Here is a 27,266-nt window from a genome sequence, read left to right as displayed (position 1 = left end):
CATTCCCTCCTCAGTTTGGAATATTCCTCTCTGTTTTGTCTTCTGGGTCCACTCCTCCTCTCCCTTCAAGATCCAACTCAAAAATTACCTCTTCCGAGAAGCCTTCCTGGGTCATTATAGCACTCCTTCCATTCCGCACCCAGTGGACCTCCTGTGGGTGTGAGGTGGGTCCGCGCCCACAGCAATGGTGGCCACAGTGATGGGGGAAAGAACTCTAGCCGCCCCTTACCCCTGCCAGATACCAAGTGCTTTTCACTTTAATCCTCACAGCGAGCCTGTGATGTAGACACATTATCATCTCGCTTTTGCGGACGATGCCACTGGGCTCTGAGGACACCGAGTGGCGCTTCCTGTTTACACAGCTGTCCCCTCTGCTGGAGAACCAGGACCTCGAATAATGTGTCACTCTCTCCTTAGCATCTTGTACGGCGCCCAGTGCACACAGCAAGAGGCTCACAACATGTTTAGAGAATGAGCTGATGTTCTGATGCTCTGCGGTGGGATGATTTCCCACCTTCTTCCCCTAGAAATAGATACTCTCCGGGAGGGGGAGGGGAGGTACATGAGCATAAAATGAAAAACAATTTTAGGACCATGCAGCCGGGGGTATACGGACACTAAATAGTGGATCCTACAGCTGATACAGGGAAGCTTCATACTTCCAGGGGGCCTGATAAGCTTGCTCCCCAAGGCCAAAATGCCAGCCGGTCATAACCATGGGGCTCCCTCATGTTCCTCCCCAAAGGCTCATCCTGTTTGTCACCATCCCCCACGCACAGGATACAAAGTGACCTAACCACGTTCAGGGGCATGACCAAGGGTGCTCATTCCAAAGTGGCTGAGAGGCAGAAACTCACCCCGTGTCCAGTTCTTGCTACCGAAGGGTCCACTCCCTTGGCTCTTGGAAGGCTTTGCGCAGCCCTAGTAAATGCAGTGTGTCTGGACGTGTTAAGGGTTTCTATCTAAGAACCTTTACCCGTTATTCCTTCCTTTGTGTTCTAGCTGTCTATCTAAGGCAGGTAGGCGCTCACTTGCTTGAGCAGAAGGGCAGCATGGAACCGTCTCTCTGGGAAGGAACGGTCATTACCTTGGGTTCTACCGTCTTGCTAAGCTAACACCTTCCTGCACACACTTGACCACCACTTCTGCCACCTTCTTGCTTCCTGCCACCACTTCTGCAGTAAAACTTACCTGGCTTCTTCACTAGGAAAATGGCCAAGGGGATGCCAGAAAATTCTATCGGAATAGGCAAGGAGGTAATGACCAAATTAGTGGACATGGTTACTCTCATTGCTTGAGAAAAGAGATGCTGGGGTCCTGGAGGACCCCTTTCTCTTTTCCTGCCTGTGTTTCTTTTCTGGTTGTTTCACTACCCACGGTCATCGATTAAATAGGGGTAGGAAATGAAGATGAATTACTTAAAATAATTTTTTAGCTCAGCAGATTTGGTAAAAAGGGAGGAAATTGGGGAAAAGGTTAAAATCAGGTGGAATTACTGGCTTTCAGTGAATTGGCTCTGTAATCCCCATCTTTCTCCAACATGGTAGACAAGGGAGGGGGCCCAGGCAGCCCAGATCTTTAGTAACTCTCAGTGTCTATTTTTATATCTTCATGATATCTTAATACCAAGTCATTGCTCATAACAGATCTGGAGCCATCTACACACCATCTGCCATTCTGAGTTTCTATCGCTTTATCTTTGTCCTTCGCAAACTTCTGTGTTCTCTGCCCCCCTTGACAACTGCACCAGTCTGGGACCTCATCTCCTCCTGTAGGGTGGGTAACAGGGTCCACCCTTTTAATACATCTGCACCCCACACCAGAAATCTTCCTCTAGCACACATCACGCTGGAGGTCCCCCCACGACTCCCTGCCCCAGTCACTGCTGCGGGCCATCCAGCTCCGTCCAGTGCCAGCAGGTGCCTCCTGCTCTGCATCTCCCTGGCTACTCTGGTCTCTCTGGACAGGCCAGCTTCCCCACTGGGTTTCCCAGTAACCATGCTCATCCTCTCTCAGGGCCTTTGTCACACCTACCCCCTGAAACACCCTCCCTGCCCAATGATCAAAATGGCATTCACCCTTCAAAGCACAACTAAAGACCCAACTCCCCCCCTTGCAGGCTTTCCTGCTCCTGGTTAAGGCCAAATGCATTGGGATGGCTCCTCCCATGCGTGCTTCTGCTCTCCCTTCAGGGTGCCCAGAGTGGAGCACAGCGAAGCCCAGACTCCTGCAGCCTCGTGGTTCTCAACCCTGGGGGTGCATTAGGCTCAGACTGATGCAGACCCTCCCACCCCTGTCAGGGATTCTAGTGGGATTGGGGGGGGGGAATGCCAAGGTTTGTGTCTTTTAAAAGCCATGTTTGAAAACCACTCAACCTCTTACTCTTGTCCTTTTCTCTGAAAACAAAACAAAAAAGAGCATTAATTACTTTTTCTAAGTAGATGCCACACTTAGCCCAGAGCCCAGTGATGCGGGGCTTGAACTCACGACCCTGAGATTAAGACCTGTGCTGAAATCCACAGTCAGATGCTCACCTGACAGAGCCACCCAGGCACCCCAAGAGCACTAATTCTTTTTTTTTTTTTTTAAGATTTTATTTATTTATTTGACAGAGAGAGAGAGATAGCGAGAGCAGGAACACAAGCAGGGGGAGTGGGAGAGGGAGAAGCAGGCTCCCCGTGGAGCAGGGAGCCCGATGCAGGGCTCGATCCCAGGACCCTGGGATCATGACCTGGGCTGAAGGCAGACGCTTAACGACTGAGCCACCCTGGTGCCCAAGAGCACTAATTCTTAAGCAGAGTTCTTGGACCACCTGTGACAGTCCCCTGATGCTTGGCTAAAAGTTTGTATTCCTGGCCTTCACCTCTGACCTACTGAATGAGAGTCTCGGGGCCAGGTGTTTAGATTTTAAATGCTTCCCAGGTGCTCACCATATTCAGGGAGGAAGAGGAAAGAATCGGAGAGAATCACTGATTTGGGAGGGCTAACCTGCTTGGAGTACAATGCTGCCCAAGGCGGAGATATGATGCATCTGTTCCATCCAGCCCCTGGGCCAACGTCCACCCTGAGTGGTCAGCGGCACGGTCTCCAGGTTCTATTTCTATGCCCCCCACATATAAAAAGTACAAGACTAATTTGCAGGAAACCAATGTACTGAAAGCTACACTGTCTAAGATCTGTTCACCTAATGACTAGCTTTGTCTAAATCTAACATTTGCAATTAAGGGACTTGTCTTAAAACCAATTTGTCTAATGGCGCTTCCAGTTTAATTTTATATTTATAAAAATCACTTATGGATGAGCATTTTGTGGATGAAAAGATTTCTTAGATCCTCGTGGGTGCATTTTTTCTGTTTTATTTGCTTTAGAATACTTTAAGTACATTTCAGACAAGTTTGCCTAAAGAGCCTTTCTTCAAAATTTTGTCTCAAGCAATACTTAATCATATGTTTAGCTTTTCCTACCGACTTGATTCAGTGCATCAGATTCCTCTTGTTTCCTTCTTACTGATTTTCATATGTCCTATGTGTACTGTATGCGTGTATTAAACAACAAAGGAAACATACACCCAATACTCATTTCTGATTAAAGAGGCACTGACATTTTTGTAACAAGGACAGACTGAGATGAATAGATTGGGAATGGACTGCATGACCCCACCGTTTCTCTCCAAGATGCCAAATTCTTACGGCAGTGATTTCAACCAACCTCATAGAGAAGGTTTGGGAGAGGCAAATTCCTGAGCCTCAGTCTCAGAGACTCAGATTCAGTAGGTTTACAGCGGGGTCTGGGAGTCTGCTTCGTAGAGAAGCTCCCAGATCACTCTGACCTCGGTAGAGACCACACTGAGAAAGTGCCCCGAGTTATTACCAGATTAAGTGGCACAAGATCATTACCAGAGTTTGTCATACTAAACACAGAAGATAAACCACAAAATCGCGCACTAATTCAGCTCTGAGAGCAACAGCAGCTGCTTGATCTCTTTGATGTTCTGTTTTCCAATCTGTGAAATGGGGATGAAGATGTCATAGGCCTATTGCACAAATCACGTAAGATAAAGTGCATTCACTTGTGGCATTGTGCCTGGCACTCTGTTAATAAATAGTAGCTCTATTCCTGGTTGCTGTCATTTTCATCATCCCATGATGATGGGAATGACTTCCTTAGGAAGGTCATTCAGCCTCCCCAGGGGGAAGGTGCCACCACTAGGCTCTCATGGGCCCCGTATTTCCCTTTGTCACAGCATCTCACATACAGTCGATTTAATCCATTTCAGTTTTTTTTGACTTGCTGACGATTTTTATTTGCAGTAGGTGTAAGCGATGCATTAATTTTATGACATCAGGTGCGGCTCTTCCCCTCGTGGTCGCTGACAAGGAGCTGGGTCCAGCGCATAGCAGGTGCTTCATAAACATCTGCTGGTTTTCTTTCTCATCATGTCTTGAGAGCCGTGGGAAGAGGTAGAACTTAACGACTACTTTCTCCTACCCTAAGGCTCTGCTAATCAAAGTGTGGTCCAAGGACTGGCAGTAGCAGAGCCTCCGGGGAGCCTGTCAAAAATGCAGAGTCTCAGGGCCCAGCCCAGGCCTTCTGAATGAGAATGTGCATCTTGACAAAGACCCCAGGGAGCCCTGCACCACCCATGCTGAGAAATTATCCCCTCAGGGCCGCTCCTCTGTGAAGAGGACAAGTGCCCAGGGCCTTCTGGAGGAGGTTCAGCTCCCGTGCTTGCTCTCTGAGGGCTGAGCAGGGCCTGTGGGGGGCTGTTCTTTTGCAGGTTGAGGCCTGTGAAATCACCATTGGGCTAGATCTCAGAAGAGCTGGAGTATAATCCCAGTTCCAAGACCAAGAAGCTCTGTCATTTTGCCTAAGACATTAGCCTTCCTGAGCCTCAGTTTGCTCATCTGTAGAAAGGGAGTATAACCTACTTCATTTGTCTGTTATGAGAAGTACATGGACTAATGTCTACACAGCTTCACAGGGACTGGTGGGCTGAAATCCAGTCTGAGGTCTGTGTTGGCATGGGCCTGAGCCATCCCAGAGAAGTACATGGATCAATGTCTACACAGATGTAGTCTTCACTGATCCTGAGAAAATAATATATTCCCTGCCTCTGCCACAGGTTGTCGTGCGGGTCAGACTAGAGGATGTGGACACACTTTGTAATCTGCCGAGCACGGCATCCCTCTGGCCGGTTACTCACGGGACTCTTGCGACTCCTGTGAGCGTCCCCTAGCCTGAGACTTCCTGTCGGGGGTGGGACACAAGAAGCCAAGACAGCGACTGGTGTATTGGTGGTTTAGTGTGTGGTGGTTCTAAGTAGGGAGGTGAAAAACTGGCTGAAAGTGAACGCAATAACGGGAAAGAGAGCTTCCAAAGGATGGTCTCGGCAGCCTTCCCTGCTTGCAGCAAAGCACTGCAGGAAGAGAAAAAGGCGAGGCCTTCCAGGTTTCAGGGTGTTGTTCCAGTGCATGGCGCCCTGCATCAGCATTGAGGGCTAGTGGAAAAGGACGCAGAACTGGGAGTGACAGAACCTAGATTCTCGGCTGTTCCATGGCTTGGGAAAGATAGCTCACCTTTTTTGGGATTCAGACTCTACCTCTAAAAATCCAGGGATAAAAAAAGTCTCCTTTGCCTCAACAGCACCTTGATGAATAAAAGAACTTTGCATCTAGGGGATGCATGGTATTTATGGATTGTTGGAGGACACACTCTGACTCCTGCATCTCTAATGATGGCAGTGGCTGGTTCTGCGGGGGCAAACACAAAGCTCTCTGCTTGCTGATTCAGAAATGCACGAGTCCCTCGGGAGCCAGACTGATCGAGATGCAGTTATATTCATAAAACTGTCTATGTTGATGGAGTTCCAGAGAACAAGGAGAATAAACTCAAACTGTGAGTGTCACAGAGCCATAAAACCCAAGAAGGCTGTTATTTCCAAACATGACACAGCTCTGGCTTATGACTTCAGACCAGGGAAGGAAAACTCCAGATTACTTCTCTGGTCCATTCTTGTGCCACAGGACCGCAGTCTCTAACAGAACCAGTGTGGGCTAACGGCACACACCTCTAGCCTCTCTTCTCTCTTTTTTTACTAACACCCACTGTCAAAGCCCATGTATAACTGAGGATGCATCCGAGCACGTGTCAATGAGAGTAGCACTTACTGTCTTAATGAACAAGGGTGTTGCAACAATTTCTCAGCCATTTGCCAACCTGGTTTCAGTGGGTTAGAGTCTCTGGTCTCCTTTTTATAGATACAGGCATTCAACCCAAGAACATAAAGAGACTCTATGAAGCGTACTTAGAACTTAAAACAAGAGTCCAGAGTCACCAAAGCCCGGAATCAGATTCCCCCTGGCTGCAAACAAAGATGCTCACATGAGTTCTGTCAATTCCTTCAGACCATCCTAGGGATTCTAAGTTCGTTGGTCCCATGCCTGGAAAGGCCACATGTGCCGACCAACCCCTTGAGTTAAGAGGAATGGTGTGGAGGGAAACAAGTAACAAAGAAGTGACTTGTGTTACATGCCATAAGCCTGGCTTTCTCTCCCAAGCCAGGCTGGCACGTGGAAACCAACGACCACCTGATGTTTGTGACAAACATGTCCTGAGACCTTCCAGAATCCTAAAATTGAGGGCCATGATAGCACACACGTCACCAGCACCTGATTTTGTTTCTGAGTCACTTTCCACAACAAAATGTTTTGTTTTAATTTACCCCTTCCAAAGGCCATCTGGGCAGATGACAACAAGGAGGGAAGAACATGCCTCACGGGGATGGAGATGCTGGGCAGTGGGTGGGGGTCACAGCTGGGTCACCCGTCATCTTCGCAGGGCATGAAATTCGGTGTTGTTTTTTTTTTTTTTGAAGTAAAATTACACATTATTCATTGTCACAAAACTGCTCTTAAAGAGTGACAACTCTAGGTATCCCTATATCATGACAACAAACACCTGTTGAGATCGGCATTTTGTTAGAGATTACAAATCATCTGCACAAAAGCCCATTATATGGTTTGATTTTGCAGCGATGAGGATAAGTGCTTTTGCTCCCAGGGAGACCGGGGGAGGAGAGCAGTGTTCAACTGATAACTGAGCTATGGAACCTGAGGCTTCTGCAAGACAGGTACAAAGGACAGGAAGAAGGTTCTAGAGATGGACAACTGCAAGAAGCATGGACCCAACAGTGACCCCTGGGAGGACAGCTATTTGTGACTATCCAGGAGAAGGCTGGGAGAGTCAGATCAAAGTCACAAAGTCATGAAGGGAAGCATGAACATGCTCATCTGATCTCAGAACACCGGAACCAACGAACAGATCGAGGATGTCCGAAAGTATATTTAGATGGTATAAAATGAAATACTACATCGGGGCGCCTGGGTGGCTCAGGCAGTTAAGCGTCTGCCTTCGGCTCAGGTCATGATCCCGGGGTCCTGGGACTGAGTCCTGAGTTGGGCTCCTTGCTCAGCGAGGAGTCTGCTTCTCCCTCTGCCTCTGCCCCCTCCCCCCTGCTCATGCTCTGTCTCTCTTTCTCTCTCAAATAAATAAAATCTTAAAAAAAATGAAATACTACATAGACCTTATGGAGCTCTGAAGAGGCAGAACATTCAGGGTGAAGGTACGAGTAAGTTCAAGCCAGATCCTTAGATATTATAAAGGGAAAAAAAGGATGGTTGCAATTCGTCTCCAACCTTGCATCTACCCGAAGCACAATACTTATTCATTGTTGACGGACGCACTCCTAGCTCTTGCATTTACAGTGATGGCGGTGGCTGGTCTATCCACCTGCACCTGACGGACTGTAAGTGCACTGCCATTTTCCCTTGACAATCCCAGCACGCTCTGACACCTCGGTCTGGACCACAAGTTTGACTGATGCGTGACTGTCATGTTCTATCTGCTACTCTAATAAGGCACTGCTTTCCATCCAGGTGTCAGGGCTCCTTCAAGCTCTACAGACGAATGAGGATCCGATTTTGTTTACGGCATAACTCAGAACCCCAGAACAAGGATCCTGCTACGAACTCGTGGACAAATGATCATCCAGCACCTCCTTCAATGCCTCCCCCACAGGAGGTTCTCTCTCTCGCAAGCCCTCCTGTTCTGGGGTTCCTCAGTGCTAGCTGAGGTCACAGCAAGGACCAAGGCCAACTCCATCCTCACTCTCAGGAAACTGACCCCGGGATACTAACACCATGATGTCCAAGAGAAGAACGAAGGGCGGCAGCTTGGTGCCCTTTGCAATTTCCAGTTGACAAGGGCCATGCCCCAGTTTCCTTTATATTTCCAGTTACACCTCCAGTCCCCAGCATTATTGTCCATCGGATCCACAAGAGCATCAAGGAGACAAACTGGGTTGAAATCAAGCAACTGCTGCTAAATGTCCACAAAACATGCCCACTCCTCCTCTAAAGTCAAATCCTTCATCATGGCATTCGAGGCTTTCGACAGTTTCCCTTCAACCCACCTCTGGCCTGATCTTTGATTACCTCCCTCCACAAATCCTACGCCCCGGCCATGCTGGGCTATTGGCTAGTTCTTGAACATACCGTGCCTCTCAGGTGCCTCTGTGAACTCTGCCTCCCATGTCACAATGACCTCCTTTCCCCTCCATGACCTTCAAAATGTGACTCATCTTTAACTTTTAAATACATCCTCCTTTATGATGTTTTTTTTCTGAGTCTTTCAAAAGGATTTGGTCTCCTGCTGTTTGTATTTCTTGAGAACCATGTTTATACATCTTCATACGAAGCATTTTCTGTAGCTTATAATTGTCGACAACCCCTACAGCTGATGAGGCAACACTGCTTATAAATTACATCAAGGCTGGCGGAGCACCTTGCACAGGGTGGGCGCTCAAAATAGAAGTGCCATCCGGCCTTACAAAGGAAGGAAATCTGATCACAGCTACAGCATGGATGGACCCTGAGGGCATCATGCAAAGTGAAGCAAGCCTCTGATAAAAAGACAAATAACTATACGATTCCACATATCTGAGATGCCTCAAATCCTCGCAACAAGAAGGCAAGTGGTGGTTATCAGGGGTGAAGCAGAGAGGAAAGGAAAAGGAGTCATTTAATAGCTACAGAGCTTCGATTTTGCAAGATGAAAAAATTCTGGAAATCTGTTGCTTAACAGACAACTTGAATCTAGTTAACATTACTGAATTGCACACTTAACAAACTATTAAGAAGGTAAATTTTATGTTGTTCTTACCACCATAAAAAAAAAAAAGTGCCAAGTGAATTCCATCTCCAACCTAACAAAGTGCCACAAAAAAAAGGTATTTTGTTGTCATCTTCATGCTGGTCCCAGAGGTGAGAGGAGAGAGCACCCTTTAGAAATGTTTTAAGAGAAAGTCCTCCCATGCACCAAGAAAGGATTTCTGCATCTTAAGAAAGGGAAATCAAGACTGGAAAAATACAGAAAATTGAGGATAAAGAGTAAATTTGGGTACATTTCCAATTCCTTCAAGGTATCAGTTACCCAGAGACTATGAACCTTAAACCTCTTTCTGAGGCTTCTGGGTTGTAGTTCCCGTTTTCCATTTAAAGGCAGAGATGAGGTCCAAGGTCACCGTGGTCCAGTTACCAGTTTTCTTGCATTTTCTGAGTAGAATGCAAGGACAGAGGCAAAAGTAGATGATTTTGTAGGACTGGAGAGGAGGCTGCAGGGGGAGAAGGAGGAAGGTGGCGTAGGATACTGGAGAGAAATGGGGACACACAGTAAGAGAGCCAGAGGGGAACAAGATCACAGATCAGAATGGGACTACAGAAGAGTCTGCCGTGGACAGGGTCCACAAAACTCAAGAGACTGTCTAAAAAGGAATGCCGGTTTTGGTGTGACGAGCTCTGGACAGAATATTCTCACTAGACATGTGACGTTGAGAAGTACCACAGGGGCATGGATGCCATCTGCCAGGTAAGTCTGCAGTTGTAAAAACCTTTGGAAAGTTGAAACTAGCTATCGACTGACCCAAGTTCCTTGTATTTCAGGGTCTAAAGACAAAGGAACCCTGGGCAGGTTCACATTAGCAGAAGGACTTATTTTTAAAGGATCAGCAACACTTCCTTTTCTTTTCATCCTTCCTTTTAAAGATTTATTTATTTTGGAGAGAGAAAGAGAGAGGGAGAACAAGCAGGAGAGGGGCAAAGGGAGAGGGAGAGACAGCATTTCAGGCAGGCTCCACACTGACTCGGGACTCAATTTCCCAACTCTAAGATCATGACCTGAGCCCGAGTCAAGCGCTGGACGCTTAACCGACTGAGCCACCCAGACGCCCCAACACTTCCTTTTCTTTGCTGAACTGCTAGTCTCTAACTGTGGTCAAATACTTCCCACGTGATTTGCCCCGTTCTTAATTCTTACAGACTGTCTATTTCCAGGATGTTCTTCCAAACCCAACCCAACTGCATTCAAGTCCTCCTCTTCATAATCAAGTGCCTTGAGATTACTTATTTTTGAAAGACTGGATACACTTTTGTCTTTGAGTTGTGCAAATAAAGAAGCCAATTTCCTTTTTTAAAATTTAATCAATCCATCAATTTATGTATTTATTTTTGAGAGAGAGAGGGGGAGAGAAAGAGTGCAAGCAGTTGTGGGGGGCTGTTGAAGGACCAGAGGGAGAGTGAGAGAGAACCTTAAGCAGGCTCCACGCTCTGCACGGAGCCTAACAACGGGGCTTGATCTCACGACCCTAAAGTCATGACCTGAGCTGAAACCAAGAGTTGGATGCTTGACCGACTAAGCCACCCAGGTGTCCTGAGAAGCCAATTTTCTAAAAACAGACTGAAACACACAAGGCCAAAAAAATCCAAAGCAAGCTCATGATTCCACTGTTTTAAATTTTAAGACCAGATATCTTAGTGAGGATGGTAGAAACTAATGGTTATGAGTAAGAACTCTGGAGTAAAACAAAGTGGGTCCATCTCTGCACTTACACTCTATAACCACGGACCGAGTTATTTAACTCATCAAAGAATTTCCTTTTCCTCCTCTAGGAAAGAGAGAATAACGATAATAGCATGGACTTCATAGGACTAAACGATATGCCGTAAAGTTCTCAAAAAACGGCAGCTGCCGTTGTTATTACCCAAGTGTGAACAGCAGACTGTGAAGCCCAGCTCTCATGGGAGCTGATTATCCTTCATTCAAACGGCACCTACGGGGCCCCTAATCACAGGTACCGTACGCAGAGCCATGGATTATTCATGCAGCGTGTCATATCGGACTCCTAGAGCCGGGATGGCTGGAGAGATGACTGATGAAGACTTAGAAAGATAGGAGAGAGTGGTTTCTCCCCCACCCCCCGCCCCGCTTCAATCAACCCTTTTCCTCTGGGGTCCGCCATCATCCCAAGAAAGAGGCGTTTTGAGAATCATTCACCTCAACCACCTGCATTATGCACCGTACTTCCAGATCGGAAGGAATGGAATTTGATGCTCCTCTATCACATGCAGTCGGAGGCCAGGATGATGACAAGGGAAGACGAAAGATCGTCTGGGAGAGCAAGTAGGCTTCTCTCCACTTGCTGGCGAACAGAGCAAATTCGTGAGACAGTCTCCAAGTTCCTAATGGTTTTCCTGATAAAGGGGAAGCGCGTGCTGAAGCGGAGGTATTTCTGCTTGTCTTTGCCTGATCGTATCCTTGGAAGTGACCCCAGGTCAGGCTCACGCTTCCTCTAGGATCCTACCGGACCATTAACCACTGTCACTCTCTATTAATCATGCCTGGTGTCTTTCAAACTGTCCTGTGTTCCCTTTCAAAAATGTCAACAGGACAGCCGACAGGGAGAGAGAGCATGCTACAACTTAGAAGTCTCAATTTAGAGTTCTAGAATTCTTAGTTTATTAATTTCTTCTGACAGAGCCCAGATGTCTCCAGAGTAATTAGTAACAGAACAGGGTTAATGTAGCTGCCTCATGGTGATGCAGATTCATTATGACTGATTGTTCACTTACAAAAATTAAGCACGTCTAATTGAGTGTAAACCCAAAAGGACAGCACCAGGCTGACAGCCCACAGATAGCTCCACCTATCTTGTTTTCCTCCTATTTCAGAGGCTACCAGATACTACAGCATGGCAAGGATGATTAGCTTTTATGTATTTTTATCTTTCTGATCCAAGTTATCTAGGGGTGAGGTTTATAGAGAGTAGGTAAGTCCACTCTCCTTGGAAACGGACAGGGGAAGCCAGAGATTGGGCTAATTCAGAGAGCCTCAGGCTCTCATGTATCAAGAGTCCTGCGGATACCAGGCTGCCCAAGTTCATGGCTCATAGCTGAAGCTGGGAATGAAGTGTGCCTTCATCAATGAGATACCTAGATAAATTAGGGGATGTTGTTGGCTAAGAAATTCTGTCGATTCTTCTTTTAAAATGTCTTTTCTATTGTTCTGTTCTCTCTCCTCCTGCTGGGATCGGCCAGATGCTCGTGAGCTCATATTTCAGATACAGGAGAAGCTCCCCCCATAGTCTCTCTGGTTCAAATTATTCCATTTAATTCCACTAGTGATTCTGGAGAATGAGGCATAGGGCTAGCCTTTTTTAGGCCTTCCACCTTCTCTTTCTGTTCATTCCACACAGTGACCCAGGAAAATCTTTGAAAGGCTAGTTTTCATCACATTACTCCCCTGCTCAGAAACCTCCAAAGGTTCTCTGCTGCCACGGGAACAGAATCTAAATCCTCATATGCCTTACCTAGTGAACGCTTTCTCAATACATCCTGAGAGGGACCCTCTGCCCCAGCTCGGCCGCTGGTCATGGACCCAAAACAATGCCATCTCTGGGCCTCTGAGCAGGGCCTTCTCTCCCGGAATGTTCTCCCCTCATTCTCTATAAATGCCCTTTATGCTTGAAGGGACAGCTCAGGCTTCAGCCCTTCCATGCCCTTTTATCGGATTGCATGGAAATCCAACTGATACTCCAGAGAGTATTTTGGCACTGTATTCTGTGTACATATACTATAGAAACATACAAAATATATACATGTAAAATTTATATATTAAACTGTTATTTGCATCCACTTTGATACCTAGCACATGTCTGATGAATAAATATGAACTACATACAGGAGTTTATTTTGCAATATTTAATCTTCAGGGAAATTTGGCATCAAAGCCTTCAAAAGCCTACAGTTCTTCAAAGGTATATAATTGATTTCTGGAATTAGAATAAGCAACTCTAATTCTAGAACAAAATTAGGAGAAACACCTATGCTTATAAAGCAATGTATGCCGCTGAGGATGTTCGCTGTGGTGATTTTTACAACAGGAGATGGGAGAGTCCACCTACTCCACACCGGGCAGCTAACAAAAGCATGTTGGGGAGTATTTATGAACATGAGAATCAGTCCACAAGATAGCACCGTGTGCAAAAAGCTGCTGCTCAGAGACTGTGTAGAGCAGGCACTTGACTTTCATTAGACAGACAGATAAACAGACAGTGGTTATCTCTTAGAGGCAAGTTTAGGAGGGCATTTTCACCTTTGTGCTTTTCTATGCATTTACATTTTGGGGCACTGGACCGAAGTGTTATTAACGTGTTGAATGGTTCTTTTAGACGGAAATGTGCTCTTTCGAACCACAAACATCTGGCTTGGATGGACACACACGTGGACAGAGTCGTTTGACTCAATCTTGTGTTTAAGTTGGACTCGAATGACACTCAGCACCACGTGGGAGCCACCCTCCTATCGCAGAGACAACATTCTCTGGGTAAGGAATTAGGAAGCATGGGGTCTAAGCGTGCTCCCGCTGCATAGTTCCTGCTAGGCCTGATAACAGCACTCATTTTTCTTAAACTTCAGCTTTTCTACTATAAAAGAGGCAAATATTCTGCCCTACCTCTATCCTCATCACGTCTCACAAAAATGTACAGAGATCAATTAGAAACTATTTGCAAAAATATCAAGTGCACTATAAAAAGGCAGCTGATCAGATGGAATTACTCTCAAGGTTAGAGAAACAAGCCCCTGAAATCTTCCCTCTTTAATTAAATTAAACCCCAACGTTAAATCAGAAAGTACTGTCTGATTCATGGGTGGTGAAGTACAACTTCATTAGATGACCAATTTAATAGCAGTAGGTACGGTGAGTTCACTAACACTTTCAGCATGAAAACATAAAAATCATTTTAGGACAAAACTTAACTCTTCTTTTAAAAGTATTTCCCACAATACTTTGCAGATGATCTCTACTGTTTTTTGTTTTTTTTTTGTTTGTTTTTTTTAGCAGAACAAACAGCACAGACATGAATTTTAATCGAGGAAATATGCCAGGCTTCAGATCAATAAAATAAAGACAAAAGCTTTAAAGCTTTGGCAAACTCATTACAAAGGGAACAAGGTACGACTCTTCATCTTTGCAAAGATTTTGACGTTGAATCTAATTCACCTCGATGGGCAAATAATCGTGAGTCAGTCACACAAATACCAATGTACATATTTACAGATACACATGACAGAGGCTCTTGGCATACGGCTGGTAGGTGCATATTGAATGCTTCTTGACAAAAACACACAAACCCAGATCACGACTGCGTGTACCAAGACACACACGGAAACACCCAAACGTCCCACAGAGCAACCTCACCGGAGAGGTGCAGCAGGGCTCACTCAGATAAAATGAAAAAGAGAATAAGAGATTATCCCTTGAAGGGAAGGCAGGGCTGCACGCCCCCGGAAGACATCTTGACTCACCTGTTAAGTGGTTGGCAATCCTGGCAGTGGGTTTGGGAGGCAGGGCGGGGGGTTGCTTGAGAAGGGACAGCTGCTTCACTGGGGTCTCCTCATGGTCTCCAGAGAAAGCAGCAGGTTTTTTGGGGGGCAGTAGCAGAACTGGTTTGGCTGAAGGATCTTGGGACAGGAGGACTCCAGACTCACTGGCAGAGGGACTCTCTTCAGACACTGAGGGGACAACCACACGACACACAGGAGACATTACACAAACGCAATGCAGGTGGGGCCGGCAGGAGCACACAGGACGGGGGTGTGGGTTAGCAACACAGCAGAGCACCGACTGTTCCAGGCCGTCGTGAACATGCGGAGAGTTAGAGAGAGGCTGCTAGAAATTCAATAAAGCAGGGGCGAGGGAGTGGAGGGACACGTCAGGGAGGTTGAGGCAGTAAGGGAGAGGTGGGAGGGGAGAAGGGGGGAAAAGGGAAGAAGACATTTTCTCCAAACTCTCCCAAGCTTCACCACTTCAACTTGGCATTTACACTACACCTTCTCTGAGTGCTCTAAACGTGACTCGGGACCACGGCAACAATCCACGGATGGCAGGTGCAGTGGGTCAGGGACAAAGTGCCCCTTCTGAACCAAACCAGCACCAAATGCTGGCATCTTCCCTTGGGCCCATTTGCTCTCTGTCGAGAGGAAGACAGAGGAGATTCTGGGGCCTTGCTTTTGCCCACTGGGTCTCCCCGGGTCTGGGACATGAAGTAATGAAGCAGTCTAGAGGCTGACACCAGGCCGGGCATCCCCACATGCCCGGAGTGGCTGCTCGTCCAGGTTCTGGGGCCAGCCAAGCAGTTGTAGGGGCTCCTATAAACCTTGACCAGACAAAGGATGCACCAAGACAATGTCTTCCTGTCTCCCCGCTTCCTCTCTCCTCTCAGTCGCCGGAATGATGGTTTTCTGTTTGATTTCCCCCACTTCTCTTTGTCCGGCATTGGGGCTGGCTCTACCTTTCTGCCATGGGAGACCCCGACTGGCTCCAGTTAAGAGCTGTCCTGGGGCGGGGCAGGGGGGCAGCCTGGCCAATAAGACTGAAACTCTGCGTTCACTGGGATGACAGATCTCCCTCCAACGGTCAAATCTGTGTGATTCCAATGTCACAAGAAAGGTTGGATGAGAAAAACAATTCACTGCTTTAAATTGAAAAACCCTGCTCAGCCTGGGGGGGAATGTAACTCAGATGCATAGTGTCCTGCTTCTCATCGCTGCTGATTGGCATGACTCCAGTGACTCTCCCTGACCTCTTCTTCCTCCCTAATCTGGGCTGCAGTGTCCCCTGTAGCACTAAGGCCCTCATGAGCACTCGGTTCTCCCCCTCTCCCAAGGGACGCCGTTATCATCAGGTCCCAAAGTGGAGCATGGAACTGACTCTGTGACCCCAGCTCTCCCGTCTTCCCACCTGAGCCCTGCTCATGCAGACTTTGCATATGGTGTGGAAAAAGGATGTGGTCTTTCTCCCCACACTCTGGAGATTCCGGGAGTTCCCTCCCCTTCCACCCCCCTAGGCTCGCCTCTTGACAACAGGGACCATGCTTCACTGGCTGTTGGGAGGATCCCACCTTCTGTGGGAGTGACTACTGACCATTCAGAGGGCTTTGGACCAAAGAAATAGTGATGGTCCAATGGTACCAAATATCACCTGTCAGCAGCATATGAGTTAGCCAGTAAATTGTATACAATTTAATAGCCAATTAACACATCGACTGTGTACAGTAAACGGATACAATTTGCTAAACTGATACAACCATTAGCTGGTATATGGAGACTGGGCTTAAAGGCCGTGCCAGGGTTTTACAAACACGTGAATTAGATAGGTATCCTTTAGAAGAAGTGTAGGATTCCTTAGCTTGAGCTTAACAGAAAAGAGTGCTAGGGAAAAAAAACAAAAAAACAAAAATGTCATTTAAAATGACATTTTAAATCCCCAATAGTACAAAAACAGGGCCTTCTTCTTTAAAGACATTAAGATTACAAAAAATGTTTTTGAAAAACTACAGAACAGTAAGTGTAAATATGTACTGATTGGGCAGTTTCGTCCCCATTTCCAGGAGATTCTTAGGCTCGGGGTGGTGCAAAACAGAACTCCAAGTCCAGCCAGGCTACAGGTCCTGAATGCCACATGCAAGTCGACCAGGGGCATTACCTGTCCCATCCATGATGTCTGAAGGCTGGAGCACCTCGTATGAGCAGGGATCCCTGGGCATGGGGACTGGCTCCATTTCGGACAGGGCTGGCAGAGACAGCTGGCTGGAACTCAGGGACTGTCCGTTTTCCAGCGAATCATCTTCATTCGATATGGAGAGCTCCCCATCTGTGGGAGCGAGAAGGGAGATGGCACAGTTAGACAATGCCCGCCTTCCAGGGAAGGGTGACAGTTATCGTCGGCTAATTGAATCTAAATGTTTTTGAACCATCTTTATCAAGGTCAGTCTGTAAAATCTACACTTGTTCTTTTGCTTTTCAGATACTTATTTTATTTTTAGACATATGGCATTGGACTACGAGGGTGGCAATTTTCAGTGACCTCTAGCAAATTGCCTGTTTCTTCTTTCTAACCATAACTACCATATTTTGTACGTATTTTTTTTTTAAATGAAAGCGAATTAAAATTAACTTTTCTTCCTAATTTTGGAAAACCTGGAAAAACTGAGCAAGCCTCAAGGATTGGAAAACCAGGATTAAGAATGCGTACTTTAGGGAGCCAAGGGCTTCCTGCCACTCAGCAAACACCAGATGCATGGTTCTCTAAGGCTCTAGGAAAAATGCATCTTCTTTTCTCTCTACTCCCGCCAGCGTCCAATTTCTCCAGGCAGATAGAAGTTTAGGAGCTCGAAGCTCCCCCAGGCTTCCCTCCTGACAACAGGGACCACTCCTCACTGGCTGCAAACCTTCTGAGGGAATGAGTACTGACCACTCACAGGGGGCTTCAGGCTGCAGCGTCCTAAGGATGCTGGAAGTAAGGGCCAGAATTCTCCCAAGTGTCCACCAGTGGTCACGCCCTTGGGGGGAGCCGACTGTGATCTTGCTTAAAGCTCCTCAAAGCAAGGGGCCAGCAGCTAGTTAACACCACAGGAGACGACCAAAGGCTGCCACACAATGGCCATTTGTCAAATCAGAATTCCCCCAGTGTGATTTCATCCTAGCCCAGAGGAGTCCTAAATAACAAGGCATTAAAGTCAAATTAATTTTTAAAGAGGACGGAAAGCTGTTCCAGTAAGATGAATAAATATCCAGAAGAAAGACTCCTACGTTACGCTTAGTCAGAAACAGAAACCAGCAAAGCGATCACCTGCCTTAAAACTGGAAGAAAGAGGATTTAGTTGTAGAAATGAAACAGTGACACGACTCCAAGGTGGATCTGGTATAAATAATCCTTTTCTTGTGCAATGCTCCTCCCAAGGCTTTAATTTTATACACAACAATATGTGGTAGTAAAGGGATGCTCCTCCAGCCCCCTCCCTCCCCAGTGAGAACTGGCCTGATGAAACGTTCAACAGAGTCATCTACAAACCGACAGGCTTTAGACACCATACGGTTCAAGGACATAGGCTATTTCACCTGAATCTTGTATAAACACGGAAAAAAAAAAAAAACAGAATAGATACCGTAAAAAACCATCGGAGGCAGACAACAGAAAGCACTGACACACTTTAAGATTGTGGTTTTCTCCCCATTTCTTTTTCATTTGGCCTTTCTGTATGCCCGGAATGGCTCGGCAGTTAGTATAACTATAATTAACAGAATGATTACTACTCCCTGTTGATAAGAGAAGAAGCCCAGTGTGGACTCTAAGTACTCAGCCAAACCGAGAGTCTTCAGGAGGGAAGGGCCTCGGGGGTGCGTTCCTGCGTTGCCATCCTGTCGGGGATGGTCCCTGGTCCCCTTAACACACTTGAATTTAGCATGTTCGCACTGATGTTGTGGAAAGTAGCTCCGATTCATGTTCCCAGGTGGTGGAATAATGATGCCGCTGCCATTCAATTTAACACATCTCTAGGAAACCACTTTGATTTTTGATGTGCCCAGTGTAACAAAAGTCTCGGTTAAGACAACCCGAGGAAGGGGTGGGGGTTTCGGGGCAACGACAGAGTCAAATGACTGCTGTAGTTTTGGGCAGATAAGAAGTACCCCAGAAGGGGCGCCTGGGTGGCTCAGTCGTTAAGCGTCTGCCTTCGGCTCAAGTCATGATCCCAGGGTCCTGGGATCGAGCCCCACATCGGGCTCCCTGCTCAGCGGGAGTCTGCTTCTCCTTCTCCCACTGCCCCTGCTTGTGTTCCCTCTCTCACGATGTCTCTATCTGTCAAATAAATAAATAAAATCTTAAAAAAAAAGAAGTACCTTAGAAGCAGTACTAGGGAAAAGATACAACTGTAGTTGGATTCCTTTAGACTCTATGAATCTCGGTTTCATCAAGGTGGCTGGCTTAGTGCTGGAGGCTTTGCTAATAATGGAGAAGCCGTCCTAGAGACATAGCGACTCTCAAAATTTTAGCTCGCCATAGATTAAACGTACCTTTGCTAAGTCGCAAAGACCCAAACGGCTTTGGAGAGGAAAGAGTCTTGGTTATTCCATTGTCATAATTTCTAAAAATACATTTCCACCAAAAAAATAATAATGAAGAAAAAAGAGTAAGACAGCCTAACCAGAATAGTTTATTTATCGGTACATATATATTTTTTAAATTTTATTTATTTATTTGACAGAGAGAGATGCAGCGAGAGCAGGAACACAAGCAGGGGGAGTGGGAGAGGGAGAAACAGGCTTCCCGCTGAGCAGGGAGCCCGATGCGGGGCTCGATCCCAGGACCCTGGGACCATGACCTGAGCCAAGGGCAGACGCTTAATGACTGAGCCACCCAGGCGCCCCTCGGTACATATTTTTCATGGTTGTGATCTTACTATGCATTGGATTTTATGCCTTGTTTTTTTTTTTTTACTATTATAAATATTATAATTTGCATAATTATAATCTTAATGATTATACTGGATGAATAAACTGAATTTTATTTAACTATCTTCCTATGGCTGATCATAAGGGGGTTTCCCATGTTTTATGATATAATGAAAAAAGGAGGCTGTGCCAATCACTTCCCTGCCTAAAGCCTTTTCTGCAATTAGAATTCTCCCCTTTTAGGAGAAATTCCAATAGACAAAACTTATGTGTATTAATATTTCAATATCTAAGTAACAGATACTTGAATCTTGTAAAATTGTTTTGTGAAGGGTTTCTCTATTTACATAGCATCTGATACATACATCTGATCTATGGACAAATCACATGAATTTCATAGCTTTTGGTCATTTCTTCAATATTGACCTTCATAACCATGTTTTATCTACCTACCTACATATATGTGTGTGTGTAGGTGTGTATATATATATATATATACACAGATATATATCTCTCAATCTAGCAGAAATAAATTGAAACCATTCAACAAGTATGACAAATCCATTATTAATATCATTTATGACCAAGAGCAGTAGAGACAAAAGTGAAGACCATCTGAATGGGATTCATTTAACACGGGGCTACAGTGATGTTGCCACCGTTAAGTAACAGCTGTTTTAAAATTCCTCTTGTGACATTTTCAAACATACACAAAAGTAGAAATAGTAATATAACTGACCCCATTTACTCATCATCAAGCTAAGAAATCAGCTGGGAGTTCCCAATGTTTGGTAATTCCAAATTCTATTAATTTGAAGAGTATGTAACTCTCGGTGTCCTTCCTATTTACAACAGAAGGTTTTTATTGGCATTTTAATTTGCGTTATTAGAAAAACTTTTTCTTTTTTAGAAAGAACCTAATCCCTCCCGATGAAGAGGAGTCTCATGGATTATTTGTACCTTCATCTATCAAGATCATCACTGTCTCTTGTTATCGGGGATGAGAAAGAGTTTGCTCTTTATACTAATATTAAAAATATTAGAAATAATATTACCCTATATAGTATTAGAAATTATTTTGTTGTTTTACACGATCTTCTAAAATGAGCTGTAATAATGGTTTCCAAAATAGCACACAACAACTACCAGTAGAAGGAATGAGTAGTGGGAACAGGAAGAAGGGGGAAGTCTCTTGAGACCAGAGGAGTTGAGACGATGCTTCTCCAGCTTCAGTGGGCATCGCAATTCCCTGGAGTGGGGCTGGGTTCCACCCCCAGAGTTTCTGCACCGATAGTTTTGGGGTGGGACAGAGAATATGCATGGCTAGCAAGTTCTTGGGGGATGCTGGAGCTGCGTTGGCTGCTCAGAATTCCACACTTTGAGATCCACTGGCTTGGAGGTTAGGAATCAGAGATGCAAGAGAAACTGGTATGGCAACAGTGCCTTATCATGATGAGGTCTGGGGCAGGAAATGCCGTTTGTGGGGCTAACATGGAACAGAGACAGTTGGATTAAACCTCAAAGAGGACAAGAAAACAGGAGGTTGCATTTGTCTAACCAGGGATTGTGAATATGAACTTGTCACAAAGGAATATGGGACTGGGGAGAGCCGTAGGGGAGAGTGGAAAATTAAAAATGTGAACCAGCTGCAGACATACTTAACAAGATAAAATCAGGTCACATAAGTGACAAGAGAACATGATGCAGAAGTGAGTGCAAGTCAAGGTTGCAAATTTTAGATGATGAGACACAGAAAGCAAAGGATCCAAGCTATAGAACTGGTCATAGAAAGTGTAGCAGCCTTCTCTTCGTGAGACGTAAGAAATGAAGATGTTGGTAGAGGCAGGTTAACAACCAAATCAAGGAGAGTGAAGGGAAAGGTGACGGTGAATTAATTCATTCAACTGGCAAACATCTGTCGAGAGCCTGTAATTAACAACCCGCATCACAACCCAGAAACCGCAAGCTCTCACAATGACCTTGTGAGTAAGGCAGATGTTTGCTTTCAGCACCTTCTGATACGTGTAGAAACCCCTGCCTGGTCTGCTGTCCCCCAAGCCCTGGAGCTTTACCACAGCCCATCCTGCCTCCCCTCCCACAAGCCAGGCACGGCGCCAAGTGCTAAGGGAGGACACAGACAACACAGATGAAGAAATGCAGAAACACAGACACCCGGAGGAATTCGCGTGAGAGGTGGGAAAAGCAGCAAGAGTGGGAAGAAAACCCTGAGATGCTGATGAAGAGAAATAAGAGCTGAAGTTAAGATACAAAACTTGCGCTCTGCACAGGAGACCACATATTTGAGGAGGATTTTGTCTCGCATGGAATTTTCTTTAATGTTCTGAAAGTATGATTTACCTAACAGTTGTGATCCAGAGAACTGGCTCAAAAGATACATTAAAAAATGTTTTGTTTTGTGTTGGTTTATTTAGGAGTTATATCCAACCACCTAGAACTGGATGTCACCTTTGTGTCTATATTCAAGGGTTTTCTTGTTTTAGTTTTCCTTGATTATTGTTTTGCTTTAAGAATACTCTCTGGTTTTAGGGTGACTGACACCCTCTGATCAATGAAATTTTCTCAAAGCTTAAGTTTTTTTTTAATTTTATTTTATTATGTTATGTTAGTCACCATACATCATCAGTTTTTGATGTAGTGATCCACGATTCATTGTTTTCGTATAACACCCAGTGCTCCGTGCAGTACGTGCCCTCCTTAATACCCATCACCGGGCTAACCCATTCCCCCACCCCTCTCCCCCTCTAGTTGTTTTTTCATACATGAAGGTCACATGGAGAATGGGCAATAGGAATTCTTTTAGGTTTTCACAGATAGCCACGGAACAACATTTATGTTAAATAACATTAAAAATCACACAAAAGATATTTTGTTCTGAGAGGTCTCATGATTCATGGCGCTTTGAAGTTGAAGACAAGAAAGTATCAATTTTAATTCTGAAAAAATATTTATTTTTTAAAAGATTTTATTTATTCATTGGAGAGAGAGAGAGAGAGCGCGCGCACAGCAGGGGGAACAGCAGAGGGAGAGGGAGAAGCAGACTCCCCACTGAGCTGGGAGCCCAACGTGGGGCTTGGTCCCAGGACCCTGGGATCATGACCTGAGCTGAAGGCAGATGCTTAACCGAGCCACCCAGGAGCCCTAAAAAAATACTGTAATATAAACTTAAGCTCTACCCGCAAATCTGATTTTCTAGGATATGCATATGGATTATATAAAAACCTATGTTTAAAAATGCATTTCTTGGGCGCCTGGGTGGCTCAGTCGGTAAGCGACGGCCTTCGGCTCAGGTCATGATCCCAGGGTCCTGGGATCGAGTCCCACATCGGGCTCCCTGCTCAGCAGGAAGCCTGCTTCTCCTTCTCCCTCTGCCTGACACTCCCCCTGCTTGTGTTCTCTATCTCTCTGACAAATAAATAAATAAAATCTTTAAAAAAATAAATAAAAATAAAAATGCATTTCTTGTTGGATAAGACATCTTTAGTTAAATAAATAATAGTTGACTTTGAGTATAAAGTATTGCTTCACACCTATACATTGAACCATTATGGCAATACATTTCACATGGACCAAAAAAAAGGTAAAACTTTAAAACTAGAATACATAGTATAAATAAGCGTGCACACACATATTTATTTATTCAGATTGCATAAGAGGGAAGCCAGATGGAGAGTTTTTGGCTTTCTCACAAAACTTTTTGATTTTTAATTCGCAAAATAAAATGCTGTATGCCAAATGTAAAAAGAGCAGTGTCCTGGGGAGACAGGAGCAAACACAGCTAACAGAAGACAGACTATTCCAAGTATGGAGAGTATGTATACAAACAAATAAAAGTCAAGCGTTCCAGGTGCCTCTTGGGAAACGCAGAGCCTTGCTGGGAATGAAAGAAATGCAAATGAAGTGACCATGCGGGTGGTGCTCAGACATTAAAAAATGTATCTGAAATAATGTCAAGTACAAAAGCAGAATGGAGAACCATGTGTACCTGTGGATCGGGATCACATCAAAATGAAATATGCATGCAGGCTGGCAAAGTTCCGAAGTAAATTTGGCAAGATAGAAGTGGAGTTTAATGATCATTAAAACTTTTTTCCTGTAAAGATGCTACATTTGTAAAACAAACAAACAGAACAACGTAAAAATTGCATGCTGCTTTGTTACATTAAATGAAAAAAATAATAGTTTCGTTGGAGGGAAAACCCCTTCCTCACTCCTCTGGTTTCTTGAAGAGGCACTGATTTTCCCTAAGTCCTCTTTTTTTTTTTTTTTTTTTTGGCCTGGCTTCTTATCCTTCTCTGCAGTGACCTCACTGCTAGGTCCCTGTTTCTCCACGGGGTGGAGCGGACCTAACCAAATGGTGAGTGCTGGGGGTGTACTCTGCATTTCTCCTCCTCACCTTGGACCAGACTTTCTTCTTGGGGGGCTGATGTGAGGTCCAGGCTTGGGGGGAGGGCACGAGTCATTGTCAATGGCTTCCTCTAGACTAGTCTTTACTGAGAGCACTAATATTGGACCCTTCAAATCCTTAGGCGTCTGGAGCCTCAGGAGAAGAGAATGCTTCTTCTATCTCAGGTAAAAAGAAACAGAAGGTGACAGACAGGATGGTGTTATAAACCATGCTGCGCTCCGTGTGTCCTCGAACAGAAGAGTGCTGGTGAGCACCCCTAACTCATTCTCAGGAGGGCTGCGTGCAAAGAGAGAAGCAGCAGTTACAATGCAAAGAACCCAGACTTTCAGCACGGGGAGAGCCTTGTTCTTATTTTTGCCATCACTGGCTTGCAACAAGTCACTGAACTTTTGAGACTTCAGTTTCTGTACCTTGAAAACAAAAAAGGGCTGTGTTGGATAATGCCCAACTTCCTTCCAGATCAAAGTGCTATGTGTAGGACAGTGGGAAGAAATAATAAGTACCCACCCCCAAACTTGCAAATAAGCCTGAAATAACAGAGAAGCTACAACAGCAAATCATGTTTCATTTAGACTTTCTTTTTCTTGTCTGACTTGCTCTATTTGGGTCTATCACAAGAACCGGGAAATATATTAATGGAGTTCAGGTTTATTGTTCGCCAATAAAGTGTTTTATTTTTATTAAAAAAAAACTGTTAAGTTTTAGCATAGAGCTAAGAAGCCTGTGTTCTACCCACAAAGCCTCTCTATTACATACAGTAGAAAGACAAGGAGAAAAAAATGGGACAGTGAAAGGGATGGTCAAAGAAGCATTTTTAAGCATTTTGGAGTGCCAAGTACAATGCTGGACATTTTCTATTTAATAGTAACAAGCCCTTAAACAGTATGTTGGGAATTTATTATGAGCCAGCTATTTGTTCATTTAATATTTACATAAAACAGTTCTGTGGGGTTGGTACCAAAATTCCCTTCCCTGTAGAAAGGAAAGTGAACACCAGATGGTTTAAATAACTTATGTAAAGTCATTTAATTGGTAGGTAATGAGCTAGTAAGTGGTGAGAGTATGTGATCTCATTTAAAATGACTCATTTTGAGATTTTACTTCCTCAAGGATGGGGAAAGAACAGTATAGCAATCCTGTATAAGTAAGACATGTAGATGACAGAGTTAAAACCCAAATTCTGCTACTGTTAAGTCCTTGCAACAGAGAAGAGTGAATGACATCATGAAATCCTGGCTACATTTATGCTCCCATCCTAAAGAACAATGACTACATAAGTGAGGCATCATGTGTCAATCTTACACCGGAAACCTGAGCAGCATTAAACTGCATCTTTGTTGCTACTGCAAATGTGTAGAATCCACACAGGCACACTGGTGAGAAATTCAAACACATTTTCATTTACTGGTGATCCTCAATGGCTATCATTAAAGCAAACCCAAAAAGCGAAGCCACCTATGTTAAAGCAAACCATTATCTTTGTGAAGATACATAAGGAGAGCCTACTGTAAGCATTTGCTAACTTGTGTTTCCCTTTGAGACAAGAGCCACTATTCAGCCCATTCCATGTTCTCATTTTAGCTTCCCAGACATGCTCTTTGACCAAAAAAAGGGCACCTCCACTGGGTGGATGATGAGTTAAAGTGGAGGTGTTTTCCCAAGAAAGTGTTCCTCTCATAGTGGTGGTCCTAATATTAGAAAGGCACGAAGTAGACTTCACTGACTTCTTTTTTTCTGGAAACTAATAGACTTTTTCCACTAGAGCAGGAAAAAACCCACCCCTGAAGGCGGTAGAGTCACTGTTTTGAAACCCACAAAGGTGTCAATTGAGCCACAATATACAGAGCTTCCGCGAAGCTTCCATTAATCCCGACAACCTTTTAAATCATTGTAATCAAAGCTCCTAGAGGTTCTCATTGTCAGCCAAATGATCTGCGGAGCAACAGTTAGCTAAGAAAGAATTTATCTAAGGATTTTACTGAAAGGTTAAAAGCTTTAAACCTAAGAAGTTGGAAATGGTTCTCTGGCATGTGTCAACTTTCGTGGGAGATATTTTCTTCAACTTGCCTGAGTTCAGGGAATGAATGTAATTAAACTAAAATGGTGCTACAGATAACATTTTGTAGAATTTTAAACATGCACAGAAAGCAATACATTCCCTCTTTGCGAATGAATGCATCTGATTCCTGAGCATTTAGAAAGACTTGAACTGAACATCTTTGCAAAAGCAAAACAAAAAAAAACCCCAATACACACTCACTCTCTTTCTCTCTTTTCTGACGGGCTTTCTTTTCCACTGTGGAAAAGTCATTGTGAGTGTGTTTATCTGTCTCTGTGTTTACAAGTCTCTGTGTATCACCAGGATTTGAGGAAGACACTAGAGGATTCCGTAGGATCAGGGAACCTGTATGTTAGGACTCTACAAGTTAGAGAATCTTCCACTTGATTTGCAGCTACAAGTCTTTGGATTATTCTGATCAGCTGATACAGAGGAATGACTGTGCAAGAGCCATGGGGTTTCCTTTCTGTCTGACACAAGCATCTTTGTAACTCAGAGTCCTCTTGAACCTACTACCTTGAAAATCTGTACAAGATGTAGTTCAATATCAGAATTTAATTGACGCTGTGATACTCGGGATGATTTCTTACGCAGAATGGAGTGGTACATGTTTTGTGCTCAGAGAATCACCTCGCCTTTTTTAGCGTTGCTACTGTTCTGGATTTCATTTCCTATTTTGAAATTAATAAGAGGCCTTTGCCTAAGCCATTAAATATGTGAGGTGCAAGGACTTCCTATCACAAAAATGGCATTGACCTTGGGAAGCTTGTTTCGGTGGCACTTGCGTGCCGGTTTTCTGCTGGATTTATCAGCATTTCCCGCCTCTACTGGATCTGATGGTCAATAAACCACAGCTCACGTGGATTCTCAGCTGCTTGCAGGGACTGCAAATGCCTCATTGTGTCACACAGTGGTGTCGCCCTCCCAGAGCTGTCTTTCATCTGTACTGGGGACAGCTCTGCCTGTCCCCCCATCTTTACACTGAAGGCCAACGGTTCTTACATCATCTATCCTGATGGAAGTATGAAGGCTCTGACCATGATTTCCAAGCAACGACTCTGGCTCTAAGGTTTGTAGCTGGAAGAGGATTCGCCATCTTGCTATTCGTAGGCATTGTGATATCAAAAATGCAACTGGGGCAGGGACTGAATATGAA

General features: G+C 44.8%; 1 protein-coding gene across 10 annotated transcripts in view; it reads right to left on the bottom strand.

The window, feature by feature from the left end:
- Nucleotides 1-27,266, bottom strand: part of PHACTR1 (phosphatase and actin regulator 1) — a 551,155-nt gene that overhangs the window by 69,662 nt on the left and 454,227 nt on the right. For 9 of the 10 annotated variants that reach the window (XR_003521322.1, XM_027601439.2, XM_027601440.2 and 6 more), the window contains 2 exons: nucleotides 16,879-17,046; nucleotides 14,700-14,906 (listed from right to left, as the gene is read on the bottom strand). Coding sequence is in view for 9 of the 10 variants with exons in the window: in XM_027601439.2 (XP_027457240.1) it covers nucleotides 14,700-14,906; nucleotides 16,879-17,046 (375 nt within the window). In the remaining variant the exon portion in view is untranslated. The remainder of the gene's footprint in view (nucleotides 1-14,699; nucleotides 14,907-16,878; nucleotides 17,047-27,266) is intronic. The other variant, XM_027601442.2, reaches the window with a different exon arrangement.

This window comes from Zalophus californianus, chromosome 7 (genome assembly GCF_009762305.2).
Source record: "Zalophus californianus isolate mZalCal1 chromosome 7, mZalCal1.pri.v2, whole genome shotgun sequence".
NCBI classification, from domain to species: domain Eukaryota; kingdom Metazoa; phylum Chordata; class Mammalia; order Carnivora; family Otariidae; genus Zalophus; species Zalophus californianus.
The sequence above is the reverse complement of the archived record's forward strand: the minus strand, read 5'-3'. Positions and strand labels throughout refer to the sequence as shown.